Genomic DNA, 17,676 nt, shown 5'->3' with positions numbered 1-17,676 from the left:
ATCTCCCACCTAATAAATTCCTGACTGAGAGTAGGGTTGGTGATGAAGACCTCTGCATTCCTGCAGTGAATAGGGAACGATGTTGTACTTCATGCACACAGCACAGTTCATTCCCTGCAACCCACAGGGCTCAGCAGGCATGGTTCTTGCCTGGATGAACTCCATATTAAATAGACTGTCCTGAGAAGAAACTAACACATTTCCCTTGTGATCCAAGAGAGAGGAGTCAGGCCATGACACTTTGGACTGAGATACAGAGATTCTAATCAGACTTGAATTTGAAAATCCAATGTAAACAAAAGCAAGGAAGTGTGGAGATGACATTCTGACTGAGGAACAATCAAATGCCAGAAGTAAATGAATTATGAGTGCATGAATGTGGAAGGAAACATGTGACCAATCAAGGGGGGATGAAATAGAGGAGTAGCTTGATGGCTGTGTCTGTCAATAGTTGTGCTACAATGTCCACTGGAAACGCTCACTCTGAAGAGGGATTTAGCAAAGCCTGTAAACATCAAGCATGTGTGGTTATTTGGAGTTGTGTGCAATTACAGATTTTGATGCTGGCCCTAAGTTCTTTCTGAAGATATTCAGTTTAGAAAGTTTGAAAATTTTATGTGTTTAAGAAGTAAAATAAGATCATCATCATCTTCATCAAAATTAGAAAAAAAACTGGAATGTTATACATTATCTCAGAACTCACTTCGATTATCATAGAATGAGATAAGCATTATCATACAAGTCAACTTGTAAAACAACAGCACATTTCTGAAAAAACTTCAGTTTAGTGGGGAAAAATGTGTTTTGAGTGATTGTTAATTAGCAATTACATTTCAAAGATTCCCATGCAGTTTTTATATGTTAGATTTCTTCACTAGCCACATTAGAACTAGATATAATTTTAAAAAGCCATAGAATAGCAAAGGTTTTCCAAATATTCAAAACATGGACCAGACCAGATCTTCCACTCAAAGGTAACTTTAATCTTACAACAACCAAAAGGTGGCTCTTCATTTAAATCCTTTCAAATGGCCCATCAAAAAATTGAATGGACTTTATACCAGAAAACATTCAAATGGAAAATTCTGTGCTTCTCTCACACATTGTCACTGCATCTCTGTGCTCTTGCAGTTATGAAAATAAAATATTACATTTACTTCCCTGAAATAGATTTAAATATTTCAAATCACACTTTATGAGAAATTGAGCTATTAAGATTAGAATGAAGAAATGCTATTTTTGTGGAAGAATTTCCAATAAAGTTCACGGGTAGCTATATATACAATGAATGTATTCCATGACAGGTGACATATCTTCCAGACATTTAATTTGTTGTTTTTTCTAGTAACTTGTTCAAAATTTCAGTTGGAGTGTATTCTCCTTTTGCTGTGATGCTGGATCAATTTACTTAAGGTTTATTTAGAATTTTTCCTTGTGTGTAAATAACAGCTATAGGTCTATATCTTTTTTCTTCCTGAATTGTCTTTTAGTATTAGGATAACACTAACCTTAAATATAATATATTGAGAAGAATTTCTTTTCATTCAGTTTTCTGGAACAGATCATGAAAAATTGGTATTCTTTAAAAAAGTGTTTGGCAGAATTCAGTGTGAAACCATCTGGGCCTAAAAAACAATGAAGGCTTTAGAAATATGACTTAAAGTATTTAACCACTTGTCTGGCCAGACTTACTTTCTGACTACCTTCCATAACTTTGTTTTTAAATTTTTAGTTTCTCAACTATAAATGGACTGACTTTAACCTGTTGTTAGCAATATAAAAAATTATATAAAGACTTAAACTATATAAAAAATTATATAAAGACATAATTAATCTCCCTGAGGTATTACCATATTTGTTTTACTGGAAGGCTATATTCGTATATTCTGTTGGATTATGTCCTTATAAGAAGAATATGTAAATGCAAAAATGAAAAAGTAAGAACAGAACTGATGTTCCTTTTTTGTTAAAATTTAATTTTACAGGCAACTATTTTGGAGAATTTTCTGTGAATAATCATCTATCTGGGCTTAGTTACCTGGGGTTGATTATGAATACCATAGAAGCATTGCATGAGAATCCCATCCATGTAGTTCTTTAGATAAGCTTTTTATTTAAAAAGCTGATTACTTTTGTTTAAAAGAAAGGCCAAGGACAAATGTAGATTTCAAGCTTTGAATTTATTATTTATGCAGGTAAAATATCATGTAGTAGGGATGGCAAAGATGTCCAGTCTTTCTCTTTTTTATCATGTTGTTTTAGGAGACAAGTAGTTCTCCTTTTTGGGTGAAGTTCTATGACAAAAATTCTTAACTTAAAGCAGCAAATTGATATCTAAGTCCAAATCTATTATTGTGGCTGATGCTACTTTTGTAAATTGCTGTAGGAGACAGATATTTCTGTAAAGATCCAGGAGAAAAAAACATTGCCATTTGGGATCAAATTGCTAATTAGTATGCCTCCAATTTCCCTGGGTATGTCTCTGCTAAATGATGAAGCCATTGGATATAATCCTGCCTGATGTACACTAGGCATTTTAGTGAATTTTGTTTTCACATTGGCAAGTAGCCTTGCACTTTTCCTTGAGTAGTTCATGATCACAGCCAGCTGTGCTCTTCAAGGACTCACAGTTACTAAGGAGATCTTCAAACTCGCAACTATTGGCTGTAACAAAAACAGATTTAAATCACCTTACTGTCATTTTCCACTGTATCAGCAAAACAATTCATACATTCAAAGTGTATGAGGGAGGAGGGAAGAGTGAGCAACAGGTTAGCATCACTTATACTTCATGTTTTGAGGGACACGTAACATGTCTTAGTTGGGCTCACTGACTAATCCATTACTTTTAATTCAGTGATCTATTTCTTTCTCTTTTCTTCCTCCCTCCCTTCCTCCCTCCTTTATTTCCTTCCATTCTTTGTTAAAATTTGTTTGTTGTTGTTGATGGACTTTTATTTTATTTATATGTGGTGCTGAGAATCAAACCCAGTGCCTCACATGCTAGGCAAGCACTCTACCACCGAGCCAGCCACAACCCTAGCCCTCTTTCTTTCTTTGGTACCAAGGATTTAACCTAGTGATGTTTAACCACTAAGCCACATACCCAGCCCTTTTTAGTTTTCCTTTAGAGACAAAGTCTCACTAATTTCCTTGGGGCCTCCCCAAGTTGCTGAGGCTGGCTTTGAACTCGCACCCTTCCTGCCTCAGCCTCATGAGCTGCTAGGATTACAGGTGTGCTGACCATACTCAGCCAGTGATATATTTCTAAAAGTATTGACCTTAGCAGACAGAATAAAATAAATGCAAATATATTTTCTCACCCCAGAATCCAATATGGGAGTCACTAGCCACATGTAGCTATTCAACTTTATAATAAATTAAAAATTTAGTTTTATAATTTTACCAGACCTATTTTAAAGTGTTCAGAGACTACATGGGACTAGTGTCTAAAGCTATACAACAAGTTACAAGAGCATTTTTATTATCTCACATTATTGGATGGGCATGTCTTACTCCAGTGCCAGCTTTTGGGTACAAATAATCTTTATGAGTGGTCACAGAATAAAACAAGGACAATATGCACTTTGTTCTTCTGAAGATTCTGATTAAATGTTTCCAAAGACCCCATGGCTCAACAAACTCAAAATAAACTCATCACATCAGGCTGAGGATTCTTGGACTTTTCCTGCAGTCTCAGTGAAATGACACTCTGGTCACACAGTACTTTAAGCCAGCAGGTGGATCCATTTCAGACTCCTTCCTCTCTCCTTTTAACAAGCACTCCAGCAGCACAGATTACAAATACTGTCTTGTTTATTGTTTATTTTGCCAGTACTGCTATGATGACACCCACGGATTTTAAATCCATGTTTTCCCACATTATCCTAACTGGCTTCCACTTCAACAGGTGCGCATATTGTTGCCAAAAAGCTCTCTATGAAACACAATTATCATTTTTTTCACTATTTGTTTAAAATCTTTCTATTGAGTGCTCATTGCATCAAAAAGCATTTAGGAGAGGTATGAGTATTCAACATTTTCCCTCCTTAGTGGATTTATAGCCTTGATATCATCAATATTGTGAATTATAATTACATAATTGAATCAGAAAGAATGCTAAGTAAAGGTGAGTGCATTTGAAAGGTAAAAACCTCAGTAAGTGGGTTGATTCTATTATTAATAATAATTTTCATGAAAGTATCCCAACTATAGAAGGTCAGCAGCTATTTTTACTTGTAATTATGACAATTAAAATTGAGGTGTATGACATTTGTTTTATTCTTTTAATTTGCAACAGTATGTTTGCTCTGTGAGTGAATATTGTATACAGATTTGATTTTGTCATTAATAATATGCCTAAACTATTATCAGATTACAGAGCATTTCATCATTTATTAGGGTAAACACTGTGTACTGTAGAAAGGAAGTGAGGAAATTCACACAATGAACTCATTGGTACAAAAGAGTAGTGTTTGGCATACTGGTCTAGACTGAACCATAATAAAATCTTAATCCCCTTTAGATATATTCATTTGAATTTTTAAAAATTAACTTGGCGGGGCTGTGGTTATGGCTTAAGTGGAAGAAGGCTCTCCAAGCATGTGTGAGGCACTTGGTTCGATCCTCAGTACCACATAAAAATAAAATAAAGAGATTGTGTCTACCTAAAACTAAAAAATATTAAAAAACTAAATTGGCATAGTTATATTAGCTTCAATAAAACAAACTATTTGTCAGAAGTGTATATTTAATATTAATCAAATCTACAGCACAATCACTGATGGTAGATTACACATATGTCATATTTGATAATGTGTTTTCATTATAATTAAAATATTAGTTACTGAATTGTAAGTTTATTTATACACACTGTTCAGTATCTTTCTGGCTTTTGTTTTAATATGTTATTTAATTGGTTTAGGGGATTTCTTAATTCATAAAAAGAAAGGAAAACATCAATTCTCTTAGAGTAGGAAGTTAATAATTCAAACTTACTGCATAGTCCATTTTCACAGTTATTAGGGCAACTCGCACAAGGTGTTCCTTGTTGGTAAGGGTTATTCTTTTTACTCACATTATTACCACTGAAATGTGAAATACACAGTGTCAAATATCTTTAATTTGCTCTTTGGATCATACTCTAATTTATCAGCTGCCAAATAGCTAATTCACTGTTTTTATTGATGTCAATAAAACTGAAAAAACATAACTCCCAAAGCATTAAGTTAGAAAGAAATAAGAATTAAGAAAATGCTTTCTTCACACATTGGCCTATCTCTTTAACCATAATTTCACAGGTTGAGCCATTCAATTAAGAACTAGCATATAGAATATGGAGAATATTACAAGCAGTTAACAGCTTCTTTATCTCCAAATAAATGCAACCAATTTGCTAAGGCAATGCACCCTAAGTGCTGGTTAGGGGCAAAGCATATTCCCTAGAGAGAAATATTTTGGAGGTAGGGGGTTACAATAAAGAGAAGAATGCTCAGCATTACCATATCATTTTATATTTGAAGAATGAAAAGCACCTTAATTTATCTAATACAGAAAAATAAAGCTTCAGAATATTTTTGCCCCTTCATAAAGGTAGTGATTTTCAACTAATGAGTTGTTTGTTGTTGGGACCACGTGCTGAAGGAAATTCTGTCAGTTTCTAGACTTGGCATGTGTGAGATATCTATGTTCTAAAAAAATTTAAAAAAAAGAATGCTGGTTAAGAAAAGTTTTGATGAACAACAATACCCAGCACTAGATGATCTCACACTGATTAACCCATGGGTTAATTATCTTTTGGACTACTTAATTAATTTGAAACTATATAGGAATCCAATTCTCAATGAAGCCAAGTGGGGAGAGGGCCCAAGGCAATGTACCTGAGTGTTCCCCTACATAGAGCAGAGCCGTATGTGTGTGAACACTGGGAAAAATCATCAAGTAGAAAAGTGTTCTGGGAGTCCTTTCCCCTACTTCCTCTCATCACTCATTCCAACTCTCAGTTCCTAAGCCTGGCTTCAGTGTCCTGTTTTGAGGGCCAGGCTGTGAGTTTAGATGCACTCTCCTAGGGCCTTTTAGTTCTCTCCACTAAACCCTAACAGGTGCTTGCAGAAACACAACTTTATGGTTCAGCCTTCTCAAATGAACCCTTCCATCACCTGGATTATCTGTCTCTACACAAGTCCTATATAGCATATTTGGGTTGGGGTTCCCCCTCCCTCCAGTAATAAAGAATTTCAAATGTTTAAAAATTTAAACTCACATATATCATTGAATATATCTTCATTATGAGTTTATTTTTGAGGATAATTTTGCACATACTGTTTGAAAAAGGGGGCATGATTCTGGCTACAAATCGAGACACAAGATATTTATAGAGTTTCTTAGGTAAATTCTGAGAAAATAAAAGAGTCAAGATTTTTCTTTTTCTGAGTTCTGAAATAATAAATTTCTCCTGAGAAGTCTTTGAGACTCTCGAAGATGACTCATTTGTGATGGTAACAATATGTTGTTTAGATAAACATGAGTAGGACTATTTGAAGAAAGGACTAAAATTGCAATATATTAACCCCTATTTGCATTCCTACCAGCACCCCTTGTTTAATCATTAAACTTCTAGAGATTCAGAGTATGAAGTTAGCAAACTGATGATACAAAGTCTAGAGAGGGATCACACATGCTCATTGAATAACCCTAATCCTCAGGAAAGATAATTAAAGAAATTACATCATTTTTTAAATGAGGAATGAGAGCATCATTTTATTTGTGACTGAGAACTTGGTATCTTCTCTGAGAAATTAAAGGTGTCTCAATCTTAAACATTATTTCCAGAAATGTATCACACCTTTATTGATTTATTATTTTCCTATTGATGAATATATGAGAATTTTAAAATATTATATTGCAGATACAATTATTGGCATTAAACTCTAATGTGAACACTTACGCAGGACAGTACTGGCAAACATAGAAGTATTTTAGACTGTCTTGATTGGGACAGTAGGCAACTCCACATCCAACGCGGAAGGATGAATACCAAACAAGCTACAAATCCATAAGAGAATGAGCATATCGGGGTACTTGTTACAAAAATAGAAAATATTAAAAAAGAAATAGTAGCAAATATAACACTGATGATGTTACTGTGGTTAAATTTATGTCCACATCTTATGAAAATATTTAAATTTACTGAATCAAAGTCATGCACTTTAAAAATACAAAAATTTTATGTACATTCACAAGCTTACCTATTTATATTATAGGAGCAATACTGTGTATGTTTTTTCCTACCAAACATTTTTTGGACCATGGATAAAAATAGCAGATCTCAATGAACTATCAGTCAAATGCCAAGATTATTATGATTACTCAAGCTGTTTCTGCAAACTGTTATAATGTTTGTGGCAGGGGGATTTCACTGTTTCTCTTACCTGAGTGTAATGTCCAACAATTGCCTGGGGATTCTTTGGTCCTTTACCATAGGTAAATCCACGGCTCTCATCATACCAGCTTTGGATTGCCGTTGACCAGGGAGCAGGGTCACTTGACATGTAGAGATTCTCGCCACATTTTGTAGCTAGGAAGGAACAGATCATATATGAGGAAGGCAATAAAACTCAAAAAAGAAATTGACCTCACAAATGCAAAGATGCTGCCTTTCAAGTACAGGGTTCATAGTTGCTAGCTTCTGACTGATGAGAGGAGGCTATCTTATCTCCAGATCAACTTTAGAGAAGATTAGAAGACAGAATTGCCTAAATATTGAGACTAGCCAGAACTTGCAAATTTTTTAGTAGATTGAGAAGATCCTATTCTTTAAAAGCCCCCCTCCCTCTGGATTATCTAGGATGCAATCACTTATACACTGAGTTTTCATGTGTGTGTGTGTGTGTGCCTCACTGCTTTCAGTGTGTATTGCATCCTTGCTACAGGTAGCCACCAACACCTAATTGCAATTTCTCTCCTGCTCTTACTACCCTCACCAGAGATTTTTCAAAAATAGGATGCTCAAAAAATGTTCATGATTTTGTGTCAAATTTGAAAAAAAAAAAAGGCTTTTTAGACAGTCTTTAAGAGTCCCAATTGAGAGACAACTGACCCCAGGAAGATAGTTTTCAAAACCATGAGTCTTCCTTTACCAGAGAACACAATGTCACAAACCCAAATTTCTGGGCATGTCTTGTAGCCCAAAAATATTTCCTGTACTTTGCAAGCTCTCAATTAATATTCACCTTTCAGTGGCTTGAAATATAATGTCTACATATTGCTTATAAAGAAGATAAAATATTCTTGGTTATCTTTTTTAACAATGAAGAAAAGAAAGTAAAAATTTAACAGTACATTTGGATCTTCAAGACTGTTTTAGTCTTCCACTGAATATGGCCATTTCTATAATTTTATTATGATTATAGCATCAAACTAAATAAATAATAATAGTTCAATTAAAATAACAGGTTAATGATTAACTGCTTTATATGTGTATGTATGTATGTGTGTGTATATATATATATATATATATATATATATATATATATATATATATATGAAGGATTCTTGATAGTAAGTAAATATTTTATGTAAAGCCCATACATACAAGTTTTTTACTCTCATAGTATTTATAACCTTATTTATTTATTTTTTACATACATGACAATATGTGTCTTATTGCTTTTCGAGTTCAGCGTTCTATGCATTGTAAGCACCTTGTACCTACAAAATACTTGGCTGCTTGATGTAAAGAATTTGAAAATAAATATATTCAAAATATTAATTTTAGTTGAATTCTGAACATGATCATTTAAAATATGATTTTAAAAGGGTACATTATTTATAGAGTAAAACTCAGGAACAATTCAACATAATTCAATGTATTTTATGAATATAAAAATTAGATTTCAAAATGTCAAAAAGGAAATTTTGTTGGAAATCAGAAAACTTGACTGAAAATGTCTAGTATGATACTACTTTGGTGTGTTCTTGGGTAAATCACTTTCCTCCCCAAACTTTTCTAATCTTTACACTGCAAAATAGAGATACATGAACTGTGTTACTCATGAGCTGGTGGAGAGGAACGAATGTGATACTGTATGAGAAATTATTTGAATAATGTAAATAACAAACATGTGCACAAAATTGTCCTTTTCATTATCATCCTTCTATTTACATACAGATCATTTGAGTTTAAAAAGCAGCATAAGAAGCATTTATTCATGATTTCTTCTTAATGAAATAGGCTACAAAAATCTATTATCATTGTATTTGTTCATTTTTTCAGCAAATATTTGCTCATCCACATACTGGTTTGTCGATCCTCTGGACCACTGTGCTGCAAAGTACACTTATTTGCCCACTTTTGGGCATTTTGTGTTGCTTCTCTGTTCCATTCCTAAATGTCAAAAGAAAAAAATACACTTAATGATCTAACCACAATGAAGCATATAATCGATATATTGATAAGCAATAATTTAAAACTTCTGTAGGATTATTATCTAATAATCATTCTTATTAAAATGTATTTTTGGTGGCTTCATTTTTCAGTACGTCTTTATCTGCACCAATGCCCGCTTCCACACAAGGAGCAATCCATAGGTTGTTTGCCTAAGGACAGAAATACCTAAGAATATCTGATTGTTCATCTATCCACACTGAGGATTTTTAGTAATGGTGCTACTCTTAGATATTGACAGACATGTGAAGTATTCTAATTATATTTTAATAGTAATAAGCTGGCCCAGATTATTCCCAGCTTCATTTGAAGCTTATCACTTTCAGATGGGAGATACTGGGCTTTTAGGGACAAATCTTGGAATGTGGAGCTTTCATTTATGTTGGTGAAGCTAGCCAATCCCTAAAAAACAAATACCAAATGTCTTCTTTGATATAATGAGAGCAACTAAGAACAAAGCAGGGAGGAAGAGCAGGAAGAAAAGATTAACATTAAACAGATACATGAGGTGGGAGGGAAAGGGAGAGAAAAGGGAAATTGCATGGTAATAGAGGGAGATCCTCATTGTTATACAAAATTACATATAAGAGGTTGTGAGGGGAATGGGAAAATAAACAAGGAGAGAAATGAATTACAGTAGATGGGGTAGAGAGAGAAGATGGGAGGGGAGGGGAGGGGAGATAGTAGAGGATAGGAAAGGTAGCAGAATACAACAGTTACTAATAGGGCATTATGTAAAAATGTAGATGTGTAACCGATGTGATTCTGCAATCTGTATTTGGGGTAAAATTGGGAGTTCAAAACCCACTTGAATCAAATGTATGAAATATGATATGTCAAGAGCTTTGTAATGTTTTGAACAACCAATAAAAAAAAAAGAAAAATACAAATCAAAAAAAAAAATAATGACAAGGACTTTGAAGAAACAAAAGTTTCTTAAGACTAGAAAGATAGTGAACAAAAAATGTGATGACTTCATCCTGGATGCTCAAAGATTTGGCTTCTAATTCAGCCTTCCCACTTGATAAGTTATTAAACCATCTTTCAAAACAAAAATAAGAAACACAGTCCTCCCCATATGAAAGTTGAAATAAAACAGCAAAATAGAATGTTGCAAACCACGAAGTTTTAAAGAGATGCATGTTTCCAGCTGCCTGCTCCTTTCACATCCCGTTCACACCATTTCTGCTTCTTACCATTTTTAACATGTTGCTGGCAGGGGGAGAGACAGATTTCCTTAGTTCATTGTGTTTATTTACAATCTCCATTTGCACTTGTGTTTGGGTAGTTAACAAAGAAGTAAAAGCTGGATCCTAAAGGAAAATAAAATTTAAAACATTTTTGAAAATTGCTTATAATAGTGAATAAGTGAATTAAAAAGTCACAAAGATCAAAAAGTGTGTATTTAGTTGTGTAGTACTGCACAAATGTTAAAAGCAAATACTAGCCCTCAAGTGTTACAATGCATCTGAGCAAAAGCTGTGACTTAAATAGGAAAGTAGAAGACCAAAGTATTGAAAATGGAGAGTAATTAAATTAAAAACTCTGAGGCCACAAATACCAATATCTGGCTTTGAGAGAACTCTTAATAATTTTTTTGTTAACATATAATAGATAATATTTTAAAACCACAAAGTTTCATGCATATTCATTTATATCTGATCAGGCGAATGAATGAGATGGAGTGAGGATGGAGCTCACGATTCATCCTCAATGTTTTAGGGGACTTTTTTTTTTAAAATTTTTTATTGTTGGTTGTTCAAAACATTACAAATTTCTTGACATATCATATTCCACACTTTGATTCAAGTGGGTTATGAACTCCCACCTTCACCCCATACACAGATTGCAGAATCACATCAGTTACACATCCATTGATTTACATATTTCCATACTAGTGTCTGTTGTGCTCCGCTGCCTTTCCCATCCTCCCCCCTCCCCACCTCTCCCCTCCCCTCCCCTCCTCTCTCTCTACCCCCTCCACTGTATAACCCTGAGGGTCTCCTTCCATTTCCATGCAATTTCCCTTCTCTCTCCCTTTCCCTCCCACCTCTCATCCCTGTTAAATGTTAATCTTCTTCTCCTGCTCTTTGTCCCTACTCTGATCTTAGTTACTCTCCTTATATCAAAGAAGACATTTGGCATTTGTTTTTTAGGGATTGGCTAGCTTCACTTAGCATAATCTGCTCTAATGCCATCCATTTCCCTGCAAATTCTATGATTTTGTCAGTTTTTAATGCAGAGTAATACTCCATTGTGTATAAATGCCACATTTTTTTATCCATTCATCTATTGAAGGGCATCTAGGTTGGTTCCACAGTCTTGCTATTGTGAATTGTGCTGCTATGAACATCGATGTAGCAGTGTCCCTGTAGCATGCTCTTTTTAGGTCTTTAGGGAATAGACCGAGAAGGGGAATAGCTGGGTCAAATGGTGGCTCCATTCCCAGCTTTCCAAGAAATCTCCATACTGCTTTCCAAATTGGCTGCACCAATCTGCAGTCCCACCAGCAATGTACAAGTGTACCCTTTTCCCCACATCCTCGCCAGCACTTGTTGTTTGACTTCATAATGGCTGCCAATCTTACTGGAGTGAGATGGTATCTTAGGGTGGTTTTGATTTGCATTTCTCTGACAGCTAGAGATGGTGAGCATTTTTTCATGTACTTGTTGATTGATTGTATGTCCTCCTCTGAGAAGTGTCTGTTCAGGTCCTTGGCCCATTTGTTGATTGGGTTGTTTGTTCTCTTATTGTCTAATTTTTGGAGTTCTTTGTATACTCTGGATATTAGGGCTCTATCTGAAGTGTGAGGAGTAAAGATTTGTTCCCAGGGTGTAGGCTCCCTATTTACCTCTCTTATTGTTTCTTTTGCTGAGAAAAAACTTTTTAGTTTGAGTAAGTCCCATTTGTTGATTCTAGTTATTAACTTTTGTGCTATGGGTGTCCTATTGAGGAATTTGGAGCCCGACCCCACCGAATGTAGATCGTAGCCAACTTTTTCTTCTATCAGACGGCGTGTCTCTGATTTGATATCAAGCTCCTTGATCCATTTTGAATTCACTTTTGGTATCTGCATTTAGAGAATGTTTAGGTTCAGCCCAAGCATATGCCAACCCAGCCAGTACTTAAGAAAAAATCATTTTTACTTATTTACTTTACATATTTACTTATTTTTAGGCTTGCTCAAAATACAGATTTGAGATATTAAAAAAAAAATCTTCAAGGATGTTTGGAGGGAGCAAGTTCATCCAATTCATGGACTTAACTTTTCCTTTTAATGACAAAAATGTAACTGATAAGATATTAAAGGTAATTGAAAGATATTTTCAATTTATCTTTGTGGTTGTGGATATGGGGGAGGAGCTCAGCCCTGGGTAGAATAGGGCATGTGGATTGTTGGTACAAGGACTAAATTTATATTTACAAAAGGGTTTGATGTTCTATTAGTATGAGAAAGATTTTGAAGTTCAAGTTTAAGTGAACAGAGCCCATTATAGATTTTTTTTTCCTGGTAATTTTGGGATACATTGCCCTCCTCTCCTCCCATATTTTGTTCCCTTCAAGTCTTTTCCAGTACTCTACTCATAGACCCTGAATTTTATTGCCAATATCTAGTATGTGTTTCATTTCTCTCTCCTAAGGATAAAGGAAAATTAGTCAATGCCTTGTACCAATAGAAACAGCACAGCTACTGACCCCTAAGATAGAAGGGATGCACATGTTAACATCAGTAGTGGCCAATCTCTGCCATTTATCAAAACATAAAATAACATTGCTTGATATTTCCTATTAAATTAAAAAATCTTGTCAAAGTAGTTTCATTTCAAAAGGTAGTTTCTTAAAAAGAAGTACTTATTTTCTGCTTCTTATACCATCTTGCTTTGTAGGTAATAATTCTCCTGAAAAAGAAAGTTACTTTTTTTTTCCAAACTGAGTACTAATAGAGCTTCTTTAGGGGAAAGAAAATATGTGAAGTATTGAGAATAATATGAATAAAATATGATAGCTGTCTACCTTTAAGGGTTCATATTGTATAGACAGTATGACATAAGCAAAACTTTTATGAGAGGGATCTATAAAATAGAAAGGAAGGATTTACTATTCTTACTTGAGGTTGAGGAAGTTTTCACAAAAGATGATTCTGGATTGTAGTTTTTTGAAAGATGAATACATTTTCTAGGCATCCTGAGATAGTATGGAAAATCATGCCCACAAGACCATGTTCAGTGCTTCTGATCATTAGTTATACTAGAGGCAAAATGGTTTTATAAATGAAGACCAGAGACAGATCATAGAGATTAAAGGCATTAGGAAAGGTGATGAAAGAAAATCTGTTTGAGAAAGAAATAAGAAAACTACTGTACTGAAGCCCTAGTTGAGGAACAGATTCTCTCTAGACTGACAATTAGATCACTGAAACATAAAAGTCTGTATTTCTGAATGCCAAGTGAGGTCTGAACCAAGTGTCAAAAGAGTTCTCCAGTCTGAGGAGTCCTGGTCTTGAACACTTTGAAGAAGGTATGAGAATAGACAGCGTGGACCAAAGCTGTGGTCTCCTGGCCAACTGAAAACTACACAGTCACTCTTTTGAAGAGGATGAATGAACTTATTTCTAAGATCATTAAAGCAAAGGATCCAATTAGAAATAGAGGATTTGAATTCAAGACTTCACATAATAAGGACGTTTTCACAAACTGATTCTATGACTGTTCATGCATAAAACAGTATGGCATTTTTTTAACTTATCAAATTTTATATCATAATTATAATGATTAAGTGTGTGTGACATATGTGAAGAACTTTTTCCAATTTAAATTACATAAATGTGTTGCTTTTTTTTTTGTAGGGACCACATACAAATGGAATAAAATAAGGAAATCAGAAAATATCTTGGGGCAGGAGGACTATCATTAGCTTTTTAAACCCAGAGACCATGCTGTCCATTCAAAATGTTCCTTAAGCCATCATATGCAATTTTAGTTGTAGATGGCTCTATTAAAGACGTTAAGGAGAAAGATGAAATTACTTTAATGTATTTTATTTGTATGATGTGGTGGTCCCCCAAAAGATATGTCTATGTCCTAATTTCCAGAATCCATGAAAGTTATCATATTTAGAGAAAACATCTTTGTGGATATAATTAAGTTAAGGCTCTTGGGATGAGATCATTATGAATTAATAAAATCTAAGTCCAATGACAAATGTCGTTATGAGCAACACACAGAGAAAAGAATGTAATGTGAACATGGAGGCAGAAATTGGAGTCATATGACCACAAGTCAAGGATGTCAAAAATTGGCAGAAGCCACTAGAAGCTAGGAGAAATGCATGGAATAGATCTTTCCTAAATCTTCCATCAGAACTGCAGCTGTGCAGATACCTTGATTTTAGACTCTGGTCTCCACACTGTGAGAAAATAAATTTCTGTTCCTATAAGCCACCAAACTTGTGGTAATTTGTTATAATAGCCCTAAGAACTGAATCCATTGTTTAACTAAATATCTAAAATACTACTGTTTAATTATGTATTTTAATATAAAAATGAGATTATTTTTGTTCTAAATCTTTGATTTCTGATAAGTATCTCGAACTTTCAGTACAACTTGTCTTTTTCAGCGTTCAATAGTCATCTGTGACTGGGGGCTGCCACTCTCACCTGCCTATCTTTGCACCGCAACACACCCTCGCCTCCTAACCTTCACGACCCATAACTGTGTCTAGTGCTCTGAGCTACCAATGAGCACTCTGTACCACACTATACACTCTTGTCCCTTCTTCTCTCAAAGTAGCTGGCCATCTCATGTAGTTTTTCTTTTTAACTTTACCTTTCCTTCAGCAGGTAAAGATGGAAGCAGCATAGCAATGAGAAGCAGCGCCACCGGAAGTAAAGCCATTGTTGGAAACTAAGTCAAAGCAAACAAAGGTCTTCATTGAAATAAAAAATCATGGGACTAAGAGAGGGAAACTAATATAATGACCCAAATTATACCAAGGAAGAGAGATTCCCTGGTTCATTAACAGTGTGACAAGAACTGCCATAGAGTGCCATATTGTCAAATTTGTTGTCATGTATTGTCCAATTTCCTTACATAGAAAAATACAAGTGCAATTAACAAATTGAAAATCTAGCCTTTTCAAGCTTGCTTAATCCATGAGTTGGTACAAAGGGTGTTTAATATTTTCATTCTCTTTTAAAAGACACTCAGCAGCTCATTGCCAAATGTATCCTATCAATGTATCAGAAAATCCTAGGTCTTTTAAATGAAGGGGCAAGACCACTTACTTGGGGAAGCACTGATCTTCCTCATTGTTAATCTTATAGCTGTTTATTTTTAAATTAAAAGAATGATGTCTTGATTTATATCCCATTTTACCATGATTATTTCAAAATCACAAGCATGAGCATTAAGTGTATGTTTCAGGATGAATGTAAAAAAATTTAAATAGCAAATTGATACTGTTTTTGTGTGCCAGTGCTATAATTTACTTTTATAACTTTGAAAGTTTTATTGAGATCATTCTCAAAATTTATCCCTCTCAAAATTTATCCCAGTTAAAAACTATGGATAAACTCATTAATAGATTATTTTACCCTTTGCACCATAAAAATGTTTGGCATGATAAAATATATACCTTAGAATAAACAATCACTTACTGTTGGTTCTCAGGACAGAATAAAATACCTGCTTTCTCTGTAGAAAAAAGGAATTTGGAAAGAGAAGGTACAGCAGAATATATTATATGTCTTTGGGCAAATTCTGGTTGTGTATGTGAATCTCAATTAACAATGTTTTGCAATGGTATTTTTCATACCAATAATCTCTAATTTCATTGCCAGTTGTTTGATGTTTTGACATTGGTTTCCACATTGCTTTTAACATGATTAATCAAAGCAGGATCCTCTCCCTTAACCAGCCCTCCCCATTTCTTAGGTACACAGTGACTCAGGAAACCTAGACAGGAGGATCACAAGTTCAAAGCCAGTCTCAGCAACTTAATGAGACCCTGTCTCAAAATAAAAATAAATTAATAAAACAGGCTATGTATGAATGTGAGTCAATGATAAAGCACCCCTGGATTAAATCCCCAGTAAATAAAACAAACAAACAAAAATTTGGACACTGACTTTTTGGTTAAATATTTCCAAACTGATCATTCAAGACTGGTTAATTATGAGAAGATTGCCTAGACCTGCCTTGCGGCTGAACCTCCTGGTTCAGCTTTGTATAACCTTACTTTCTACCTACTACTCACCTGTAGCTTACTATTGGTTAGAAGTACAGTCTTTGGGAACCGTCATGTTTCAAAGATCCTCCCTGAGCTTCAGTTCTCTATTATGGAAAATAAGATTAACACATTACAGGTTTATTTTGAAAACTGAAAGGCATAATACATGTGAAAAACTACTATAATATTTACATAATACAATGCATATAACCCTTAGTAAATGGAAATTATTGTTTATTATTATCCTTTGCAATGTCTGGATTTTGCTGAGCTCATAAAAAATTTCCATGAAAACTTGTTTTCTGAATTTCCAGTATCAGAAGTGTTTGTGACCTATTCTTCATTCCAGGTATTATTGGGGAAAAAAGCATTATAATCTAATTAGAGATTCAATTGTTCAAGGATTAGTTTTGGCCAACTTTAGGAAAATAGTCTAACATCAAAGTTGTTGTATCCTGTTATCCTGATGGCTCATTGAAAAACATGCACATGAGCCTAAAGATTTTTTATAGCTCAGTCATCCAATATGCTATATTAGGGTAATAATAATAATTTCACAGTTCAGGAGACCACATTCTCCTCTTTGACATTTTCCTCTCCCATATCCTTGCCCATCCAACTTAAAATCTTCTTTGTTGCATCAATAAAAGTAACAGCACTGTTGGTGAAAGTATTTTCAAGGAAAATTTTTCCCCATCCTTTAAGTTTGTATTTTATCCCTTTAAACCCACATTCATATATAGTTGAAAAGTTGGCTACCATTTTATCCTTGATACTTACTGATGGAAAAGCACCGTGCCCTTTCTTGTAGGTGTTTTAGGAACAGGATGACATGGTTCTCCTGGGGTATTTACAGGAGGAGCATGGTGTATGATTTCATAATTCTAGAACAGGGACACATAACATTTGAGATGAAGATTTGAAGAACATAAAATATAGTATTTAATTTCTGCCGACATCTTAAAGCTAATTTGACTGTTCAGTATTGTTCTCTAAGAGTTTAG

The 17,676-nt window shown here is 34.4% G+C and overlaps 1 protein-coding gene across 1 annotated transcript; it reads right to left on the bottom strand.

Annotated features, from left to right (window-relative positions):
• Positions 1 to 2,224: 2,224 nt before the first annotated feature.
• Positions 2,225 to 15,342, bottom strand: LOC124079529 (cysteine-rich secretory protein 2-like). Its single transcript, XM_046425117.2, has 7 exons — positions 15,271 to 15,342; positions 10,642 to 10,758; positions 9,298 to 9,385; positions 7,431 to 7,576; positions 6,947 to 7,044; positions 4,999 to 5,087; positions 2,225 to 2,664 (listed from the first exon to the last, which is right to left on the bottom strand). Exons 1-7 carry the CDS (start codon positions 15,337 to 15,339, stop codon positions 2,537 to 2,539), a joined length of 735 nt encoding a protein of 244 aa, XP_046281073.1. The 5' UTR covers positions 15,340 to 15,342; the 3' UTR covers positions 2,225 to 2,536.
• Between the last annotated feature and the right edge of the window lie 2,334 nt (positions 15,343 to 17,676).

The sequence above is a fragment of the Marmota monax genome, unplaced genomic scaffold (genome assembly GCF_021218885.2).
Source record: "Marmota monax isolate L192 unplaced genomic scaffold, Marmota_monax_Labrador192_F-V1.1 WCK01_AAM20220418_F8-fsc00355, whole genome shotgun sequence".
Lineage (NCBI taxonomy): Eukaryota > Metazoa > Chordata > Mammalia > Rodentia > Sciuridae > Marmota > Marmota monax.
This window is presented reverse-complemented; position numbering and strand designations above follow the sequence as displayed.

What these genes read in the sequence shown, in the direction of transcription:
- LOC124079529 (XM_046425117.2), bottom strand. Translation starts at nt 15,339, where the DNA reads ATGGCTTTACTTCCGGTGGCGCTGCTTCTCATTGCTATGCTGCTTCCA. An exon ending in GTTTGCCAGTACTGTCCTGC is followed by an intron (nt 5,088 to 6,946) that starts GTAAGTGTTCAC and finishes TTCACATTTCAG; the next exon opens with TGGTAATAATGTGAGTAAAA. An exon ending in CTGTGAAAATGGACTATGCA is followed by an intron (nt 2,665 to 4,998) that starts GTAAGTTTGAAT and finishes TTTTTGTTACAG; the next exon opens with CCAATAGTTGCGAGTTTGAA.